We start from the raw sequence: 23,270 nt of genomic DNA, 5'->3' as shown, positions 1-23,270 counted from the left end.
TATATATATATATAATTTATATTAACATTTGCATTTTAAAAAGTTACTCCTCCCTGGCTTCTGACTGAAAAAAAATAAAATACAAAAACTTTAAACTTATATAAATTCTGATTTTTGAATATCGCCATCATTGGAAATAAAAAACTTGTACATTATACCTCTGTCAGCGCGCTCTTTAGGAGTTTTGCTAGTTTTCAGCTTCGGTGCAAAGTCAAGAAGGTATAAATTGCTTTATTGGTATGATAAGTTTTTGCAAACTGCCTCGGGGACAAGGGAAGACAAGATAAGAACCGTGGGCAACAACAAAAAAAAACGACGGAATAGTCCCGCCGGCCTCACGCAAACATGCTATTATCAAAGGTGCCGCTATGTCGTGTTCCCGTGAACTGCCGCCGTGTACGTTGGCCGCTCGGTAGTAGCGGGTTTTGCGCGCACGAGGACCGGTTCCCCCGTCCGTGGTCGCGGTCGCGGTCTCCCGGCGGCCACAGTTTCCGTGCGCCGAAGAACCGGCCGCCGCGTCGTCCCGCCGGTAGTTCGCCGCCGTCCGTATGCGTAGTGTGTATCCACGGGTCTACGCGTAAGTACGCGCCGCACAAGCGCACAGTGTAGTTCGTCGCGTTCAAAAAAACATCCGATCGGTTTCCGGTTTTGTTTTATTTTTCCCGATCAATGCACATTCGTCAAAGTAAATCGACGAAATAAATCGGTTTCTATTCGATCACCATAGCTGTTATTGTTTTACGCGCGTGTCATGTGCAACCGGTGACGGCCGTTCGAGAACTTATTGTCGACGACACGATGCACGTTACCGCGTTACCCCCGAGTACCTGAGTAACCGGCACTCGATTGCTTACACTTTATTTGGCCCACTCGAACGCTATAAATTAGGGCAAAGAAACAAAATAAGCAGCTACCAACTCAGCCAGTACCGGTGAGTTATATTTAAAAAAAATAGAAATACATAATGTTTGCGACCGTCGTTTTTGCTGCTTCAACCCCTTTTTTTTTGTATACACTTATTATGTACTAAGACGTAACGATTTTCAAGTGACTTTTCACTACTGAAACACGCGTGCGGAATAACACCAGTAGTTTTGCATGTAAATCATCAGCCGCAATTAAATCAACGCAACAAACATTTGCTGTATCGTTATTGTTAAATTATTAGTCTAGTTTCAAATTGTGCAACACTACTTTGGGGTGTATATTTAAATAAATAATATTTACACGGTCTGTACGAAACAAGACGCAAACTCTTTGGTTCGAGAGACGCGCTCGTTCGAATAAAATATCATAAAATTAAATACTGTTACTATTAAATACTAATATTATTAAGTATCATTATCATTATTATTATTATTATTATTGGTTACTAATAGGCACACGCACACACGCGGTTAATTGGCGTGTTACTTTTACCGTGTGCTGCGGCCGGCGACGACTACGCGCATTCCGTTACACGTCTCGGTACGTATCATATACATATATACATATATGTCTATAGCTGTATTAATGCACGGCCATATACCTCTCTCCGTGTGCCGACGTTGTCCGAATAACACGGATAATGGATAATATATATATATTTTCATTATCGGCAGAACACACGGAACCGCGGTGCGGAAGAGTTATGGCACGGGTTTTATGATCTATGTGATTTACGCTTTGCCGGCCGGTTAATTGACTGCGACGGACGGTTTCATTGAACATAAACGCTCGATCGTCGGTCTTCCTATACATCTTAACCGTTTACGGCGCATTGCTTTTGTCTAATGGCCCTCTTGTCCCTTCCGCGTCCTCGAAATCGTACACTTGACAGTAAACTTACAGGTACAAATTACGGATGCTCGCTAGACGATACGGCGCAGGATAATATAGTTATTGGCCAGACTTGGAAAAAGAAGTATTACCGTGCTTAATTGAAAGTTATAATATTTTCCGTAACCGGGGCAAGTGAATGCACAAGTTAAGCAAAAGTTCGTAATCTAGCGATATACGTGTTTATATATTAACGAATGACAATCGATCGTAAAGCGTTAACGGAAAATCGTGGCATTTCCGCACAGAGTCTGATTAGGACCGGTAAACCGACTGCTGTCCGTTATTCTACGGTACCATCGTAGAAGTTAAATAAAAAAAAATGCCAAAAATGTTTAGCTTATTTGTTTTTGCTTATTCTGCGGTTTTGTTGGGTCGATGGGATGTCCCACGGGATCACAATAATCATCACGGCCGTCTTCCTGCGGGGCGCGACTACCGACCGTGTAGTATATTATTTAGATCGTTTTTCATCCAGTTGATCGATGATCGATCGTCGGGCGCACGCAATAATGGGACCTACCAATATAATCCACTATACAGATACTGTGCAAAGCATAATAATACCCTTGGATCGCCGATAATATGTAATAAGTCGTCACGGCGTCGTGTGCGGATTCTAAAAAACGAGTTTCCAAACAGTTTGCCAAACTTAATTTCTCCCACCGACCATTACCGCCGCCGCGGGACGTGCCGTTGTCTCTTCGCGCGCGAAGGGTGCGTCGTGGGAAAATTCTGTGAATGTGTGTGTGTGTGTTTTAATAGCTATATACACATATAGTATTATGTCGGCATTGTGATTGTGTGTGAGTATGTGTATGTGTGTGCGCATAGAGTCGATGCCCCGTCTGTGGTCACCTCTCTTCCGGCCCGCGCCCGGATTACGGGTTGTGTAGAATGCCGTTGGGTCAAGGCTATAAGATGCTCCCGCTCGCGCGCGCTGCTGCTGCGGTGATCGCCCATCATATGGACTCGCAAGCCCCCCCGACACCACGCTTTCGTAGGCCAATAATTCTCCCACCGCGGCCGATCCGTCTTCGCGGTTGTGTGCCGCCTGACCTAAATCAACCGTCCGGGTCCGCCGCTCGAGGCGCATAGGTGCGCGCTGATGGAAAAAAAAATAATAAGTAGAAGAGGAATAAAAAATAAAAAATTAATAATAATAACGCGGATACATACGAGCTGTGTGTGTCCGTCTGCGGGCCCAGAGACCTGCGGAAATTCGCTATATACCGGATTCGTTTCCCAAATGGCATATTAGTCATAGGCGCGTGCACGCAGACACACACTTGCCTACGCCCCGCGCGCAAAGCGTACCCGACGCCGCGCAAGCCCGTAACGCGCGCACCGAAAATATTATCATTACATTCATTAACCATATCGTTGTTATCATTATTAATATTATGCGCGTGCCAGTTGTTTTCAGAGCATAAACAAGTACGATGTACGGCTGTCCCGGGTCACAGGCACACCACGTTGGCCTAGGGTCGATTCGAGAAAAAAAACATTTTTATTTTTATACTCCCACGTCGACACTTTTATTTATAAAAAAAATTGATGTGCCGTGAAAGACGAGCTGACGAAATCTGATTGGCCGGACCGTCGCGCGCTTTACCCGGCCGGTAAGTTATCACGGACGTGAGCCTAACCGAGAAATAATTTAAGGGAAAAACGTGTATACGTGCACCGTCCGTGTATAATTTTTTAATTAAAAGGTTCGAGTACAAAACGCAGCCAAGGTATTTTCAGATTTCGGTCGAAAAAAATGTGGTTGTCTCCCGTTTAATCCGGTTAGGACATCGGACAGGTTTGATAATGGCAGCCCCGGGGCCTCGTCTTCTCCTCCTCGCACCGCGCGTACACACCTCACAACGTGTCCCCCGCATCTCCGGATGGGCGGCACGCAGCATAGTCGGATGGTCGGTCGACAGTATAATCCGAGTAATCCATATTATAATAGCATAAATAGTCGATTACACATAATAATAATAATGGCAGCACGCGCACGCCACCGCCAGAGACCCAAACACTTTAGGCTGAGCGCCGGTCGGTCATTTGATATTCATAACAGGTCCGGTCGCAGATAAATATCGTTTCAGGGAATGCGCGGAATTCGACCAGCAACTCGATGGCTTTCCAAAATGCATTTCGATAGTGTGTACACAAACACGTGACGTTATTATTGGCACACGTCGACTAGGAAACTTACACAAGTCGGCTTATATAAAATTCGAGCCGACCGGCCATTGTCACCGGGGACTAGGGCAAGGAGAGACCGTTTTTCCCACCATAGACACTCGAATCTAGGAACCTATAACATTGTTTGTACGTGTTGCTGTATAATATAAATAAAATATATTCTACAAGTCGAAGGAGACGCGGTATCGCACGATTTTTCGCCTTAACGCGCGGATGTATGTGTATAATATTAACGCTAACGCGTTGTCGCGGCGTGACGGCAATGTTAAAGTATTAAATGTATAATACAATAACATATATGTATATATATATATATATATATATATATATATATATATATATATATATACAGACACACGAGTGAGAAACGCAAAAAGAAAATAATTATTAAAATCAGGCCGAAGACGAATGTAACACACAGTGATGAAGGAGAACTCCCCGCGAACAATACAAGAATATTCGCCTATAGTACACACTACGCATAATAATATCGACTGTCGTATCTAAATTATCAATATATACCTAAATATAGATATATATCAGCCGATGTAGGTTTATACAAATGATAATAATATGTATACAGACGTCGATTCACGACCGATGAGATACCACCCGCCGGTAAGTAGGTCGATACCGTACGGTGTTCAATGTACACACTCCATTGATACGTTGTCGCCGCGGTAATCCGATTAATAACAACGAAATGAAAACGTTTGTCGTCGACTAATATAATATAAAAAAAAATAATAACCCGTTCGGTATATACCTTAAAAAAGTTCCGTACGTGCAGCTAACGTCCATATTATACCTACCTACCTATTTTCTCTAGTCTTTTTTCTTTTTCCCTTTATTTATTTATTTATTTTTTATACATTAGATAAATACCATTCATTGATGCACATACAGCATTATGGCGACACGCCTTGTGAAGAGTAACTCGTTTCTTCCACGCACGCCGTCGTTTTTCCGAGAACCTCTAGCCTGTTCAATCATTTATCCGGCGTTGGTATATAATAATATAATATACGGCAGTCTCGAAACGGAAACCAGTTCTACTCTTTTTTTTCTCTCTACTCCTCTACTTCTTTTTTTTATTACCCATGTATATTGTCTACATCTAGTGGACGTCGTCTGCGGAGCTAGACGCGTACTTACTCTTCGGATACCTATTCGTATATTTATTATTATTATATACCTATGTATAACTTACCGACCTACGGGTAGTCCGACTTCTAGCCGAGTCTGTTGACAGCGTCTACGGTCCATACCTTAGTCGGATCACGCCAACTCCGAAGAATTCGTGATAGCAATAATATTACTAGGTACCTACGATAACGGTGTCGTGCGATAATAATACTATTATTATAATAATACAAACAACACATTGTACCGCTTTTAAAGTTGATTTGACGGCCGCCGAGGTTCCGGAGACTCGGGAAAATTAAATGGAATCAACAGCTTACAACAACGTAACTGAACGTCCGAATCGTATAAATTGGAATAGTTATAACCTTAGATATTTACAATAGGAAAATAAACCACAAGGAAAGGAATCTATGATCCATTCCCCTTAAAAACAGAAAACATACAAAAAAAAATTTATTTTTCAACTTAACTAAACGGTGTGCTATAACATAAAAAAAAGGTAGAATTATTTTGAAATTGTTACAGACATAGTACTATCGATAAACGTTGACATCCAAAAAAATATTATACACCCTCGTGGAAACTTTTTTATTTCGCTTTTATAGGGCTTAAATTCTGAAAATTAGACCGAAATTAGTTGTAGTGTAGGACTACAATATTGAATATAATTGTCTCAAAAATCTGTAGTCAAACTTTTCTAGTAAACTCCCAAAAAAAAAAGGGAAATTACACTTTGATCGTAGTAAATTACTATGTTGCTTTGTCAGTGAATCAACAATTAAGAGGTCTCTTTAGGTCTAACGCCGTAAAATATTATTATTACTATGTTGATTTTCCTTTTGATAACGAGGGCAACGAATTCTTATAGATAGACGATCAACCTTAACCGTATCCACCCTAATACTAAAATACATTTTTGCATCTATAGAATCGAGTCGAAGCGTTTATTTGAAAGGGATTTTGTCACTTTCAGTTTTAATATTTTCTGTAGACCCGTGACCTCCCCGACCCTCCTCTATTGGCTTTTTGACTCCTAAAGCCTGATATTAATATTTTTTTCAGTTTTTATGTATTTTGAGTACCTGACTTATTGTAAATGTATTAGAGTTTCGTGAGTTTTTTCCGAACCTGACCTCGCCCGTATTTAGGTTCTAAAAATATCAAAACCATTATTTTTAATTAAAAACCTATGACTGGTCTCTGGGTCGTTCAAGAAAATCCCGTCTCACTACTACTATTCAGTCAATGAGATTTGACATTTTTACAGCGGCATAATTTCAATTTTATAGTAGTTGGAATAAAAAAAAATAATGACCGACGTTGATGGTCGTATGATAAATGTAAAAAATAACGTGTCATGATTCTACCAATGCAACTACAGTCGGCTCCAAAAATTTCGGTCAAATGATTAATCGAGAAACATAGGTTGGGCACACGTCTGTCATCTCCTTTCCCTGAAATGACGTTTACCGTTTACACATTTGCACATAGCTGTTTTTATATTTTTATACATATTATATTTAAAATGTACAGCTAATGTAGTTTTACATACGACTACGTTAGATTTTTGTCAACAAGCTACTTTGGCCATTTCAAAATCCGTGCGAAAAATATAGGCTAGACCATGTTTGTATCGAGTGCGAAATCTCAGTAAAAGGGTTCATGGTCGTGATCGTTAAGGATCGGTTAACGTTTTTACAAGCGAAACGCCTCCGCTACAACAAATATAACACATCGGTGTTTATTACATTTTTTTTGGGCGTGATAAATCACATGATCGGCCGTCGATACCTTAGACCACTACTACTAAGATCAAATAACTCGGGTCATCGTAAAACAACGACTACTATTATTATGCGGAAAGCCAACGCACGTATGTTATTATAATTAATAATTATTGACTCTGATGAAAAATTAAGGTTCAATGTAAAGACACACCATCAATTGCATACTATATATTATTACTATAAAATGATTAGTTGATTTTTTGTTGTTTAGACGATCGATGGGGTGTATAGTGAGATTTATTTATGTAGGTATATACCAGTCATCGTTCACTTCTGACACACCGTGCGGTACACTGTGTATGTTTGAAATTCTTGCTGTTTTTTTAGGGCTAATTAAAAACGATTAAATTACGATTGCAATAAGACCTCTAAGTATATGGTTATTACCTACGGGAGTATAAAGCAAACGCGGGCGGTGACCTAGAAAATCGAGTTACTATCCATAGCTAATAATATACCAACAAAAAAAAATGTGGAATAAGCTTGCGTTTATGCATGCTCTACAAATCGCACACACTACATTATGTCGGAAAGCGTTTTATAAACAATATAAATACTATGCTTGGGTCTTGTATATATGGAATATTCTGATCTGCGTCGAGTATTACTTACTTTGTAAGTTGTTAGTTGTACAGTATACATACAATATACTCTGGCGACTGTGGTCGAATGTAACAATAATAATTACTATTTCATAAAAAAAAACCGCCGATGGCTAATAACGATAATATAGCTTTTCCCGAGCACGGCACGATAACGATAGTCGCTTCCGGCCGTACTCGCAGTTTTTATTTTGTACCTACTAGTATTGCAGCATATGTCTTGTTCTTCTATATTATAGTCATCGATTCTCTAATAATTCTCCAACGGCGGGGCGTCGCAAATTAATACTTGGCTTCTTGTAAGCTGAAATCGGTTTGTTTGAACACCTGTAGGTATACACAATTTAAATGTATTATTGCAGATTCTGATTCGAACGCCATTATGGCATATCCCGTAATAATAATAATATTTGTATGATATAGTCGAGTAAATATTACATTTATAGCCACGAACAAGTTTAATTTCCTTAATTGGGAAGAACGAGATAAAAGAGCTTACATTAACCTTTGTCGTTGCTAATTCCGTTATAATTTTCAAATACACCTGTATCAAGACCAGTAATATGATCGTTGAACGCGTTTACCTAACTGTTTTTTGGACAGTAAATAATAATTGATATAATAAAGTCTACATGCAAATTGAAAACAATTTTTTATTTGTATAGCTGTGTATTGAACAAATATCTTAAATGGTTTCAGTTTATCTAAAACAGGAACATGTATTAACCAATTCTATTAAAATACTTATAAAATAAAGTTTTAGTTATCTGGGACTAGTTTAGAAAAAGTTAATATTCACCTTTGTTATCGCGTTAGTGTTCATTGCTGATAAATGTGTTAAATCGTATAATGGCCGGCAACCTTAAATTATATTATAAATTGTACTCTACTCAGAATACGAATTACTAAGCTCTAGGCAGTGCTCATTTCACAGGGCGAGCCGCGTTAGGTTCAATGGGTGCCGCCAAGAACTTAGTATATACTTATCCAGTAATAAATATTAATACCTAATAATCAATAACAGTCTTTTTTTTTTCTCATGAGAAACTTCAAACTGTATAATGATTTTTGTTTTTAACAAATTTTAGCTTGAACACTTCAGCGGAGAGGGTATTTTAACATTAAAATCCATAATAATATTATAATATTATGATACATGGATATAACTTAAAATTGTATAAATTAATCATAGAAATTTAAAATATTTAAGTGTATAAGCGTAAAACGAAGGAAAACATTTTATGTAATGTGTTTTTTAGTAATGATTGTTGTTTTATGTCATAACCCAAAAATTATTTGCTCAATCCTTGTCCAATCATTATTGTCGAAAAACCAGTTAGGCACGAAAGATAAATTTGAACTTTTATAAAACAGTGACAATAATTATTAACTTTATACTAGTAACAATATTTTTGAACTACAAAAATATATTTCAAACCGTTATTGCGATCTCAAAATAAACCGAATATCAACATTTTCAGTTATTCCCCAGTACCTCTCCTAGAGAATAAATTTCAATAAGTTAATCATCTTGAAAATTCTGTATAAACTGTATGAGTATAATTTCTGACTCTTCTCAATCGAGTTATATCCGATTACAGTATTTATAAAAATAGATCATAAAAGCTTGCCGGTGATACATTTGTTCTGGCCTAGTGTTGAACTGATGCAAAAAGATAATTTGCATAAATTATGTACAAAAATATTGTTTGCTTGTATGTAACACTTATACTAACTTGTTCTTTTATGTTATTCTATAAATCTTAATAATATTTGTTTGCTACTAAATTATGATTTTTTTTTTGTCTATATAACAAGACATTATTATAACAAGTGCTCTGGATAATACATATCTTATTTCAATGGCTTGTTATCAAATTGATAAAAATAAAACATACTAGTCTTAAACATTTTTTTTTCATTTTCCAAAGTAAAAATAATGAACTTAGGAATTAATTATTATTATTTGTAGAGCCTACGAAGTGAGCACAGAATACACAACATAGATTTTCTATTAATATCTCATATATGTATACATATTAACAATTCTTTTGACTTACATCTATTTCAATTTTAAATATAATTTTTGTTTATCCCGATAAAAAACTTCTTTAGGTAGTGTATTTAATTATTTTTGGACGTGTCTTAATACCGAAATGGAGGTTTCCTTATTATGTTAACACATTTTTTTTAAAGTATTTGTTGAGTTTCAATAAAAAAAACAGAAATAATTATAATCTTAATTCAATTTAAATCTGGTCTCCTGAACATTTTTAAATAATTACGAGTGCAAGCACTTTTTAATGTATTATTTACATATTTTTATAATCAGTTATGATAATAAAAATAAATGTCTACAAAGTAGTAATAATGAACAAAAATATTTTAATAAATAATAGGTATACACCATAAAAATTGTCTTTTCACTTTAACTAGATACAATATAATATATATATATATATATATATATGTTGATGATACATAGATTAAATTGTTCGATACCACTTTACCGAATCAAAATCCCAAGTAATTAAAAAAAAAAATCACATATTAACTATACCACTTTATTTATTTACTAATAATATTCGTTTGTTATTTGCATAGATACAAATCTTTCAATAATATTATAGTTGTTATCTTGGGCTTGTCACGTTTATTAGTAATAGATAAATAAATAATAATGATAAAAATGTTGTTAGCTTCATAACTTTATTATATTTTAATGTTATATTTCGTACTTCTTTTTAAATATTTAATTCGCCAATTTAGTAACACAATTATTTCTCATTATGGTATTATAATTATAGTTATTGCTTAGTAGTGGCTTTTAATTTTTTTCACACTATTTTGATAACGATTTCTATTCGTAAACTAAACCTAACCGCGACAGGGTTGACCGTCTCGACTTTAAGAACAATAAAGACACATCTGTCCAAATAATATATTATCATTCTCGATCATGTACCACTGTTGATGATAAATCTTTTTTTAGTATTCGGCGTGACCCGTCATGGATGGTAACGTTAAACGTAGTATTGTTATCTGCCGCTGACCGTTTAATGCAATAACTGTGCGCCACTCGGCCTCTGACACGCGTTCCGTATGTATACTAATATTATACTTAAGTATATATTATTATTATGTATAAGAAATGTTCAGGCTAAGTGTGTCGGCTGTCGCGGGTTCCGGACACATGTGCGCTGGTTGACGCTTTTTTAACGGACGCTGGGCCTCTTTAAACCATTAATAAAACATGATATTTTGCCATTACTAAGCGTCGTCGTCCGCGCATGAGAAATTAGTTTATAATAATAACGTATTATACACGTGATGGTGGCGATAATATAGTATTGCCAGTTGCGCACCAGCTCATGGTAATGTAAGTGATTTGGTATTTTTTTTAACAACAAGACGGGTACAAAAAAAAACACATAGACCGTAAGACGTAGAAGAAATATAATTCTTAGCACTCAGTCTAACAGATAAAAAAAAAAAAAACTACTAGCCCGACCAAAACTAATGGAAACATTCGTAAAATGGATTTCGGCTAATCGATCGAAACGAGGAAACAAACAAGCAACAAAATATTGCAACACCATGGAGGTCATTAATGCGTTGTCCTTAATGTGAACCGTGATTATAAGAAGGCGTCATACTCAGAGTTAGGTAGTTATTTTTCTTCCAATCCATCCATTTTTCTGATCTATATTTAGCCACGTCCAATCCGTTTTCTTTTGGTTCCTGGTGAATTTTGAGCTTAAACACTTATTAAATCGATAAATAATAGAGATAATCTGTTTTATTCAAATATCATTATTAGGCAATAGGCTTAATATTTGATGTTAAGAAAATACATTGTTTTACTTGAAAAAAAAACCGGCATAACTTTTTGCTTTAAAATATAAAATGTGCAATTTGCTCACAACGGTTATCATTTTGTTTGGTTTTTTTTCTCTAAAAACATCACGGAAGAAGTAAATAAAACGCTTTCTATGAATTTATTTTTTTGCATGACCATCAGACATTTACTAGTAAATTACAGTTATAAAGTCCTCTTTAAGATTGACTTCCTTATTAAGTACTTGAAATGGACTAGGTGAAGCTTTATATATTATTATATATAATAGTCTTCTTTTATATATTGTTCACCGTCCGGTTCATCTTGGCCCTCGGTTGGTAATTAAAAAACATTATAATTTATATTAAATTTTAGTAAAAAAATTGTAGAAGATATTTCAATTTAATATACATATAACAATAGTGCGAATAGATAAAATATGCTGACACTATTGAAAATTGATCTGCCATTACTTACAACACAAATAATATATAGTAAGCAAATAGTACTTAATCAATAGTTTAGTAGAAGTTCGGTATAATTTTTTTTTTTAATGATAGTGATATCCCTGTATGTTTTGTTAGGTAGGAATAATTTAGGTGATTGTGGGTTCTTATTTTTTTACATTAATGGCTTTCTTCAAGTAATAATTCTAACCTGAAAAGTAGAATTCCACTTTTATTAAATTAAGATTATCGTTGTTTTTTATTTAATTTTTTACCACGCCTGTTATTACTACTGTGCTTTATGTTTGATAAAAACATAATGATCAAAGTTGTCTTGGCCACAATGAAATATGATCCAAGTCCAGATAGTTTGGACTTACTATTGGATACAAGCTCGAATCATGAGAGTATTTGTGAATCCTTCGACTATAATTTAAGTTACAATAATATATAAGGCGTATATCGCTAGTAAAACTACACCCACAAAAAATAAAATTTACATTAAATATTTCAAAACCAAACTGACCAAACACTAAAAATAATTGATCCACGAAATGCCAGAACTTCATTTCTTTGGAATTGGGATTTGAAAAATCATAATTGGCTTTTTATTGAAAAATTGGATTTGTGGCCTAAGTTTTTTGGGTGCTATGAGGTGAATAGCATCATATTACTAAAAAAAAAAATTGCTTTATGATATTAATAACAGAAGGCTTACATGACTGACTATAACGTGCTGCATTAGGCCACGACCGAATTGGTTACAAAGTGTCTGAATTGACTGTCAACTTCTGCTTTGTTATAAAAAAAAAACGAATCAATAAAGACAGATTTCATTCAACCTATTACTTTTAATTTTCTTTTACAAAAAAATCATTGGTTTTAACTAGAAAAGCTATTTAGTTTAATACGATCAAACTTTAAAATTTATCAAGACAATATTCGTAGCTTGCTATGCTTTTGATTAGTATCGGCATTAAATAATCATAAATAATATTTAGTGTATTTTATAATCAACGGTATATTAACGTCGAGGACACATATCTTTAACGCGTTTGGATTTATCATGCAGCCAACTTGTTAGTGCTGCTAACTCATAATGAATTATTGAACTTGTTCTGTCTGCGCTTGCACCGCTAGACTTGTCTGATGAATATTTCGAAACAAATCACACGATAATATCTAGATGTCGATTTTTAAGTAAACCTAACGTTTATACCTGAATCGGTAATACCGCAGGCAGTGCTTTCCGGAGGCAACTCGACGCTTTGACGACCAAAACCGTCCAGACACACACGCGGGGTATATTATTATCACCGCATTAACAAATAAAGCATATACCGCAAGCACAAGAAGCGGATTCCCGGAACACCGTCGACCGGACGGGCTTAATTACGTACTGATGGCACGTATCGCGGCTGTCATTGCCGTGTAACCACCGCCGACTTCCCCTACGCCCTCTCCTATATTATATTATATTCTCCGCTCCGATCATTCTGTCTGTCGATCCGCAGGTGTCAGTGTCGTGTGAACGCTGGCCTCCCGCCTGACCTATACCGTCTGCTAGCAGCTGTATACAATATACAGTATTGAGTATACACACACTCACACACGGTCAACGGCATACCCGGCTATACCTAAGCTAAAAAAAACGGGTCTAACTTGGCACTAACGTCGTCAGCCGTTAAAGTCTCCGGCCGCGGTATAAGAAACTCTGTAATATACCTACATGAGGAAGTCTCATCGGCTCTCTGTGTCGCGGTAGGTAATGTAGAAGGATCGCCGGCTCGCGCACGCTTTTACGATTATTGGTTTTTAACAAGCGCGACCAATGTCGGTCTGCTCGCTAAACAATACTCTCGCAATCGCCGTTATTATTGCTAATGTGTATAACAATTATTAATATATATGTACATACCTCTATATATTATGTACAATATGTGTATACATTATGCTTACACGAAATATATTGTATGGGATGTGCGTGCACTAATGGTTTTTCATTTTTCATATTTTTTTTTCGCAGAGATCTCACTTGACGCGATATGGGCAAGACAACGACCGCCAGAATCGAGGCGTGCCTGTGGATCCTAACGATTTCCGTGAGTATACATAATGGTGTTCTACACGAGCACAACGATTATTATAACATATTTTACAAATAGCCTTTATTAACATAACGGCCTAAAAAAGGGCACCACGCTAATTTTGTCTAGCCAGTAAACCATATCTCTCACTTCTCTACTCTTGAGAAATCTAGCAGTTTTCATCATTACACAAAATAAACATCAAGACTTTAACTAAATTTTGACAGGCGATATGAATTAAACAAATGATGAAATTCGATGATCAGTTTTAACTAAAATTTCATAACTTTGTATTGATATTGAATATAGTATAAATGCGCTGTTGCTCTAAAGCTACTCATTTTTTTTTTGAAAAAAACATCTGATATATATTTTGAACAAAAATTGCTAAAAAAACTGCGTTGTAAGTGCGATAAAATCATTTTCAAACAAACACTCTGATGCGAATGTTTAAGTGGTAGAAATACAAAATATGGAAAAGCATTGGTATGCAAAAATGTGTTTAAAATTGTAATTTTAGTATTAGGTTGGATGCGATTAGGGCTGATTACTGTCTTTCCAAATAGGTGACAAACCGAAAATGTATTAAATACTCTATCCCCCAAAAGAGATGGAAACTTTTTCTTTATTTTGAATTTTTGGGACTTAAGATCTGAAAACTAGGTTGAATCTAGATATCTAAATTGGGGCTATAGCTTCATCTAATTTTCTCAAAAAATAGAGATCAAAATATTAAATATATTGTTTAAGCTCTCGTCAGCTAATAAAACAAACATTTTTTTAAGATTTATGTAAAGTGTTCTCTATTTTTTTTTATTCTTGTTGTGGTTTTACAAATATTTAACGAGTGTTGGCTTGTTCTACAATACATAATAATAGTAACAATAAAAACGCTATTTTGGTTTATTATTTTACCTGATCACTGCAAGTTTATTTAAAAAAGATTATTAACGTGAAAGCACCTCAGCCACGTCCGCGGTCAATCCTCTGTGTCGCCAAAAAATACTCATTATAATCCATATATTAGTCACGTGCAGTCTCGCACAAAGCTGCTTAAAACAGCTATTCACGCGTAAGGTAGTCGAAATGCCACGGCCGGTCAAAGACGCTGGCGGTGACTTTTTGTTGAGTATAATAAGAAAAAAACTGGTATGTGTTCCACCAAAATGGTTTAATGTAATATTGTTTAAACATAACAGGACGCGCGACCGTTTTACATAAATACATATTATAGTGCGCGGGCATTTACATTTTTATATTTCTGGTTTTAGCAAGGAAGTCCTGAGCTACACGATTATTTTTTTTATACATAATAATTATGTACTAACAGAAAAATAAAGTAATGACCGACTGACGGGGCTCTTCTGGGTCGGCGTCGTCGTTCATTGATATTTTTTATGTTGGTATGCGGAAGCATAAAAAATAAATACAATTAATTGAGCCTATTCACCTCCGGCCTAACAAAATGGTTACTGTTTCACAATGTTTTCTTATAAATTTCGATTTTCATTAAATACCTATCTTGTCTGTTCGACGCTGTGTCTCAAAATCATTAATTAAAATACAGTATGCATATTAGATACATTCGTTTAACTGTTAAGTATATTTAATTTATGTCAACGGTAAACTGTAAAAAAGCTACACACCAGAAATATGGGCGTTTATGGAAATTATGTGCAAATAAAATGTAAAAACGTCCAATAGGTAAAAACAGCACTTTCGCAATATAATAATTATTGTCCACAGTAATTTAGGCCGTACAAATGTTATTCGCCGATAAAACATAATAATGGTTATTAATGAAATATATTTAAAGTAATTATACTCTACGCCTAATAAGTGTAATTACAAACATGTAAGTAGATATCTAATTTACCAGTACTTCTTCATACAATTAGCCGCTTGAATATTTGGTTGTATAACTTAATTTAGTAAAATTCTATGTTGTTGTTTAAATGATACATGTATAATTATTTAACTATACTCAATTTAACAATTTTAAAATATAATTTTTATTAAATATAAAAACATAACATATTATTATTACCGTGTATCTCAAATATGAGTCATGAAAATCAACAGTTTCTTCAGATTCTTGTCTTTACCTACTTATTAACCCGAGCGATGTCCAATATATTATAATATACATCCGTTAATTCGTTATTGCTTATTATCGCGTTTGGCTTTCAACAATAGGGTTGATTCTTGTAAGGTCATACCTACGCTAGCAGGCGGTTAAAGTCACGTGCTTTACTGTATACCCAAACTGGTGTACCGTTGCTTTTGAGTGAAACGTGCACAACAGGTTTTCTTAAATTATGCTCCCTATATTGAGCGACCACTATAATATGTATAGTCTTCTTCGTAACAATTTGGATAGAAATTCCAGCAACACACTCTCGGTTAAACACTTTTAAAAGAAATTATCAAAATTTACTTATAGTAATTTCTACCAAGAGTTTTTTTTATTTTATTTTAACCAATTTTTCTTTAAACCACGTCGACAAGTATAATTATGTCCTATTTTTTTTAAATACATTAAATGAAGTGTAAGATTTATAATGATATAATCTAACATGCGTGACAAACAATATTATATAAATTTAAAAAAAATTGTATACGACTAGTGTAACTGGTTGACTGATTAAATCGCAACGGCGCGTTGGGTGTCATTTGCTTAAACGATTAAAACTACATAGTAATCGATAGATGACGTTCAAGGTCAAAACCCAAGACACATCGATAAAAATTATTATTGCACTGAACTCGATTTTCTTGTCGGATTAAAAACTAATAAAATTTTAATAACTCAATTTTGTTTACTGTATATACTACTATGTTCTCTCATGTCCGATATCGCTTTTATTCATCATTCACATTTTGTAGGAACACCGAATCGAACACGTACTTAGATTTATACTCCAGTGTCGGAATCGCGATGAGATCACTCGCGTGACCCGAAAACCAACTCGGTCTAACGTCAAAATTACAAGAAGCCCTATGAGTAATGGGATATTCAACTTCTTGTACTAAAAGTAGCGCTTAGCGGTGTCAGGTTGTAATTATTTTAAAGTATTACCCATAAAATCTAACTATAAATCATCATAGATACTCTATACTGGCCATATTATACTTACGCCAAACGAAACACCTCTTAACGAATTCGTTTAACATTATATAATATATATATAGGTACAGCTTCTTGTTTTTTACTGCAAAACGGTTAGATAAATTAACCGTTAAAACTAAATTGAATTTGCCACTTTTGAGAGCAGACATATACTTATTCAAAAAGTTTTCTAAAGTGTCTCAATCATGTTTGGTCCGTACGACCTTTAATAAAACTTAGTTATCGCTTACAAGTACCAATGGAAGGGAATGGGGTTTCTTCTAATCTCCTCCCTTGCTTCCATCAATTATCATTACAAATATAATCAAAATTATAAATTTTACTTTTGACATTTTTAGAAAAGCTTCAGACCTCCTCATAAGAGCACCGTAGAAATGTCTAAACGTCTAACTTCTAAAAGTGCTCAAGCACTACAAATTAAAAGTTTTCTTTTCATTTTTAAGGAGATAAAACATATACCGATATACCGCTTACAAAATATTACAGCTGTTACGATTAGTCGACTATTAGAATCGTTGTAACGAATCGTTTGCTTGTCTTGCAGATTATGGCGAGCGGTTCGGTGGGCGCCGGCGACATTTGGCCCCTAGAGCGGCCGGAAGGCATGCCGGTGATCCAATCGTTGGAGGTGATGTGCGGCAAAGACCACATGGACGTTCACCTGCAGTTTACGCAGCCGTTTGAGGGAATCGTGTCGTCCAAAGGTCAGTACGGTGACCCGCGGTGTGTGTACGTGCCGCCGTCCACTGGCAAAACGTTCTTCACGTTCCGCATAGCGTACGCCCGGTGCGGTACCAAGCCCGATCTGAACGGTCAGTTCTACGAGAACACGGTGGTGGTGCAGTACGACAAAGACCTGCTAGAGGTATGGGACGAGGCGAAGCGGCTTCGGTGCGAGTGGTACAACGACTACGAAAAGACCGCCTCCAAGCCGCCTATGGTCATCGCCGACCTGGACGTCATTCAATTAGATTTCAGAGGTGAACACCATTTATTGTTTAGACGTGGCTACCAACTTTTTAATAATTATTTTTTTGCTGTCGACCTATTTCTTCACCGTAAATAATATTTGTGTTCGCAGTCATTTCGAAAAATCAAATATGTATGAAAATTAATCAAACAATAATTGTGGTACAAAAATAAATATATATAAATTTCTAAAGATTTCTAGACTGTTTAATCGTGACAATGTAATCATACAGCGATTACTATTTACTTTTTTACGGTTTTATACGTTAAACCACATCTAATTTTTGTTAATTAAAAACTAGAAAATTCTATAATTTCAATTAAGTGTAACGTATTACACTTTATAAGTATTTAAAAGACGCCTTCTAGATAGTATTTAATTTTCGGAATATTTTAAACAAAGTATGTATGATTGTCTTTTTCGTTGCGAAGATAGAAGTATCAATCCCGCTCTGCGATCATTATCCATTTAATTATATTTCTTATTAAGGATATTGGGCTAACTGAGAAAACTCACTTCGGGGACTCAAATAATTTTAAACTAAATTATAAATACAATTTTCTAAGCTGTCATCAATATATTATAATAAATCATTCAAGTAATTTTGGTTATTCGCCAGTCACTTGACTTAATAATTGGGTTATGACCTTTTCGAAATGATATGTTAATACTGACTGTAGAGGTTTCGAAATGACTATACGAACTGAACCGTTGCGTTGGTACAAATTAATCTAATCGCCAATTTTGTTTTCAGGTGACAACGTCGACTGTTGGATGGAAATACAGCACGGCAAGGGACCGTGGGCACCTCCCGTCAGCGGCATCGTTCCTTTGGGCTCCACCCTGACCCTCGTAGTGGCCATCAACGATTTCAGAGGTAGAAAAAGAAAATAACTAATACTTCATACTAATAATAGGCATAATTATTAAGAATTATCGCTCCGATTTTCGTGATAATAATTAATACTATCCGGTTCTCATCTAACGTGGCGACGGCACTAAACAACAAATGATATTGCATTTAAATTATTATGAATAAGTTTAATTGCCGGAAATTCTCGTCCGCAAAAAAAAATGCAACTAGCTATCTCAGTTCTAATTAATTTTAACGAAGACAATAAACGGCGCTCGTCATAAAATATTTTTAATTAGAACTTAAGTATTTACATAGAAACTCACGCACACAAATAAAAATAGGTACTTCCTGACAAATAAAAAATAACCCACTAATTAACCATATTCAGAACAATATTTAACGATGTAATCCACTAAATATTTTATTACAAGTAAAGTATATTATACTATTATAATATATTATATAGTATAGTAGTTATACAGCGACATAGATACTATCAGACATAATAGTCGACGGAATATTCAAAAGTACTACCAAGGTCTAATATAGGCCAAAAAATAAGTCCTCGCTCATAAATCAATATATATTTCCTAATGTCTATTATAGTTTATGTGTTGATTAACGAACACATTTGAGGAGTACAGAGAAAAATATAAAACAATTAATCAATTTTATTAATTTGATATTATTATATATAATGCGTTCAGTACTGTTATATTTTTTGTCCAAACACATGAAAAAAATATTATTTCTTAAAGATTTTCAAATTTAAAAACTTATTATTTTTATAAACAAAAGTGATTTAAATACTAATTAATAGTTTTCTATTAATTAAATGACCTTCGGTCTAATTTAATTGCGATTATGTGGTTTCTGTTTAGGAGAATTCGACATGCGCGTCAAGTCATGTGCGGCTAGCGACGGAGGAGGCCACATCATACAGCTGACAGACGACCAGGGATGCGTGTTGCGACCAAAGATGATCAGCGGGTTTCTGAAAGCTCGCACTTCGGACGAACGAGCGTCGGTTATCACTTACGCGTTTTTCCACGCGTTCAAATTTCCGGACGCGCTTAGCGTACACATCCGCTGCAAAGTGGAAATATGCAGACACGGATGCATGGACCACTGTCAGACGGATGAGCGTTCGGCAGGACATTTGTTACAGCAGCAGGAACAGCAACAACTATATGGCCAGGTGGACAGGAAAGATCAGCAGACGGTATCCAACGAGTACACCGAACAGCTCCAGGCTGCCCCGGTGAACACCGATCAGCCCAGCGCCCAAGCCCAGACGGGACCGTTCGTCGGCGATCAGGTACCACAGGCGACGTTCCAAAAGGTAAAGAACATTGAGTGATATATTTTATAATTGCTCCATTTACTGTAAGTACCATCTATAATATTATATCGTTCTTTTTTTTGTTTTCCCCGTTTACAGCAGGAACCGCCGATAAACCGTGATGGTTTCCCGCACGGACCACGTAACCTGGACGAACCGTCAGCGAACATTGAACAGGCGACCGATGCGATGGTGTCGAACGACACGGAAGCGGGTTCCGACACGCAGAGGCGTCGCCGTCGCCGCCGGCGGTCCGTCAACGTGTCAGATGTCGGTACGGCCGACGTGGGCGTTAGCGGCCTGTACGACGTCATCTCGCAGTCGGACCTAGCGTTCACGCCGGACACCAAAACAGACGCCGTGACTATATTCCAGGGTCGAATCCGAGAGGACGTGGTTTACGGCATATGCATGCCTGTCCACGGGTTCGGCGCCCTATTCGTTATGTTCGCCGGCTCGGCTATCGTGTCAGTGATCGTGGCTGGATTTCAACTGTACAAATACCAGGTGAGGCGCGAAAAGCAGAAAATCATGGCCGTCCAGCAGCACATGCAACAAACGCACGTGACTGCCAGCAGCAATAGTGGCGGATACTTGCACAGCTCATTGGCCGGTATCATGGCGCTCAACAAGCTAATAGCGTCCAAATCCACTACCAACACAGCCACTACTACTACCCAAGCCAGAAGAAACAGTTAGTCGATAGTGTCCGACTTATCGTTTTAGAAGTTTTATCGTTTCTGGTTGTTTTTTGAAATATTGCGAATAAAAATAGATAGCCTCATTCTAGTATAGAATTTAGCCGCATGACTAAAATTATTTATAGATATTTACTACTATCAATTAAATTATTTTATTATTGACTGTATTCAAAATTGTAAATTAATAACTATCTTATTTAGTAGTTAAAAAGATAAATAATATTTAATCGTTATTTATTGTTTTTTTAACATTCTAAATTAATTAATTAAATCGTGATCGAAAGATTGGTGCTCAAAATGACAATAAATATATATATATATTTTATTTTATATAACACCTGTATACCGGATTACCTATGGTTAAACTTTAGTTTAGGTACCCAGGTATTAATATTTTGTACTTTAAATGATTTATCATTAATTTGTGTTATGCGTTATTAATAAATTTATTTATATATATATATATATATATATGTATACACTTATATATGTATACAGATTACCTGTAGGTTTAATTTTGTAAAAAGTAGCGTATAAGAACATGTTATAAACAATTATTTATAATAGAAAAGTAGGGTTTTTTTTAAAAGATACTATTTTATTTTTGTACATATTTTTTATAAATATTTTAGTGTTTAATATGTATAAATTAATCACTAAAATACTTATCGATGACAATCAAACTAGATCATTTTATTAATTAATATTACGTTATATAATATATAATTATTATAATATATATCATATTTTATATGATAATTGGCCAGTGATTCTTAATGCATATTATACTTTAGATACCTAATTAAAATTTAAGTATCGGCAATACGCTCATCACGCACTTTAACTACCTAGTTCAAACATTTTAGTCTGTATTAAATGTTGAACTAGTAGTTTACGTATTATATTAGACGACGTTTTGTGTAGGCATAACTATTGTAAAGGCATCACGTGGCCTGTGGCTATCTTTTTTTTTTACCTAATAGTATAATCGTTATATAAATATTAATATACATATACATATAAAACAAATATTTATTACTTATAAATTACTGGCATGTACAACACAATTTGTTGAAGTTTTTACTTAATAACTTTGTAAATATGATATTAAATTGTAAAACCGTTAGCATAGTGTAATATCGTGCATAGTAAATGATATTTAATTGTTTTGCTTACGAGAGGTTGACGAAATTAAAATGTAACCGTCAATATATTTAAGTAAAATATTTGTATTATTCTATTTGTTACATGTTAACTTACTGTATAAGTACCGAACTATTAAAATTTGGTATTCTGAAATTAAATCATTAAACTCAATAACTTTATTGCTTTAACTATTTTTCACGCTACATTTTTTGTACTAATTATTTATAGATTATAAAAATTATTTTGGATTTTCAATTCTGAACCTCTCATAGATAGGCTAACATTTTATAGCATATTATTATAGTTATTTAATATTTATTATAGGTACAACTGTTGTGTTACAATATAATATAATTTTTACTTTGTAAATAAATAAATAGCAAAAATGTTTAATTACTAGTCCCCTAAAGATACAATAAAAACTAAAAAAAAATTACTTTGGTTCTAGGGTAAAAAAAAAAGTAGGTAAATTATATTTTATCAAGTAGGTCGTTCTTATGTATGGTACAGTACAGTCTACTTTATGTATAGTAATGGTCAATAGACTTGTTAATAATGGACCGTGCATACCGGCAACAGTGTATAACAATGAATTAAACATTACCTATTTGGACACAGAGATAGTTTGGGCAAATGTATGAGATTATAATTATACACGCCTAACCTAGCTCCGTCTCTCTTGCACTTATCTTGGTATCTGCGTGGTTTTTATACGTCATCTATTAAATCAAACACCCATAATACTTCAAGTTTAGCTTCGGTGTGGAGATTAAAAGGTATTAGTTTCACAATGTTTTTATTATTATGATTTGTTTGAACCCACGATTTCTTTAGGTAAGAAATCTATAAATCAGAAATTGTACCATTCATCGTAACATTTTTAACAAATCTAGCAACCATAACTTCATTATTGAAAAAAAAAAAGTTACCCGAATATAATCTGTAATAATCCTAGTTTTGAATGGTACACAACATTTTTTCAGAGTTTAATTTTTGGTTTAAACCCTGATTTTGACCATTTATTAGGTTTTTTTTAACGATTTTGGCTGTATGGGTGCCAAGTTCTTCATGTCTTCAATTTTTAAAAAAACATAATAACAAAGACATGTATGTTATGTCATTGTGAGAGCAATGATCCGTCAACAACCATTATATGATAATCAAAAATTATAAACAGTTTTTCTTAGTGGACCCATACGCTG

At 34.9% G+C, this 23,270-nt stretch overlaps 1 protein-coding gene across 3 annotated transcripts; it reads left to right on the top strand.

The window, feature by feature from the left end:
• Positions 1 to 504: 504 nt before the first annotated feature.
• LOC126838342 (cuticlin-1-like) lies at positions 505 to 22,382 on the top strand. Of its 3 annotated transcripts, none has more exons than XM_050572691.1 (6): positions 505 to 931; positions 13,863 to 13,938; positions 17,598 to 18,033; positions 18,778 to 18,900; positions 19,761 to 20,221; positions 20,324 to 22,382. In XM_050572691.1, the coding sequence occupies exons 2-6, from the start codon at positions 13,882 to 13,884 to the stop codon at positions 20,918 to 20,920; spliced, it is 1,674 nt and encodes a 557-aa protein (XP_050428648.1). In that variant the 5' UTR covers positions 505 to 931; positions 13,863 to 13,881; the 3' UTR covers positions 20,921 to 22,382. The 3 variants fall into 3 exon arrangements, with proteins under 3 accessions (XP_050428648.1, XP_050428646.1, XP_050428647.1); XM_050572689.1 differs by having other exon boundaries at positions 20,321 to 22,375; XM_050572690.1 differs by lacking the exon at positions 505 to 931 and adding an exon at positions 13,405 to 13,597 and having other exon boundaries at positions 20,321 to 22,376.
• The last annotated feature ends 888 nt before the right edge of the window (positions 22,383 to 23,270 follow it).

The sequence above is a fragment of the Adelges cooleyi genome, unplaced genomic scaffold, assembly GCF_023614345.1.
Source record: "Adelges cooleyi isolate 19-005CV unplaced genomic scaffold, UGA_ACOO_1.1 ACOO_flye_CR_arks_rails_tigmint_CR_PRNA_30, whole genome shotgun sequence".
Lineage (NCBI taxonomy): Eukaryota > Metazoa > Arthropoda > Insecta > Hemiptera > Adelgidae > Adelges > Adelges cooleyi.
The sequence above is the reverse complement of the archived record's forward strand: the minus strand, read 5'-3'. Positions and strand labels throughout refer to the sequence as shown.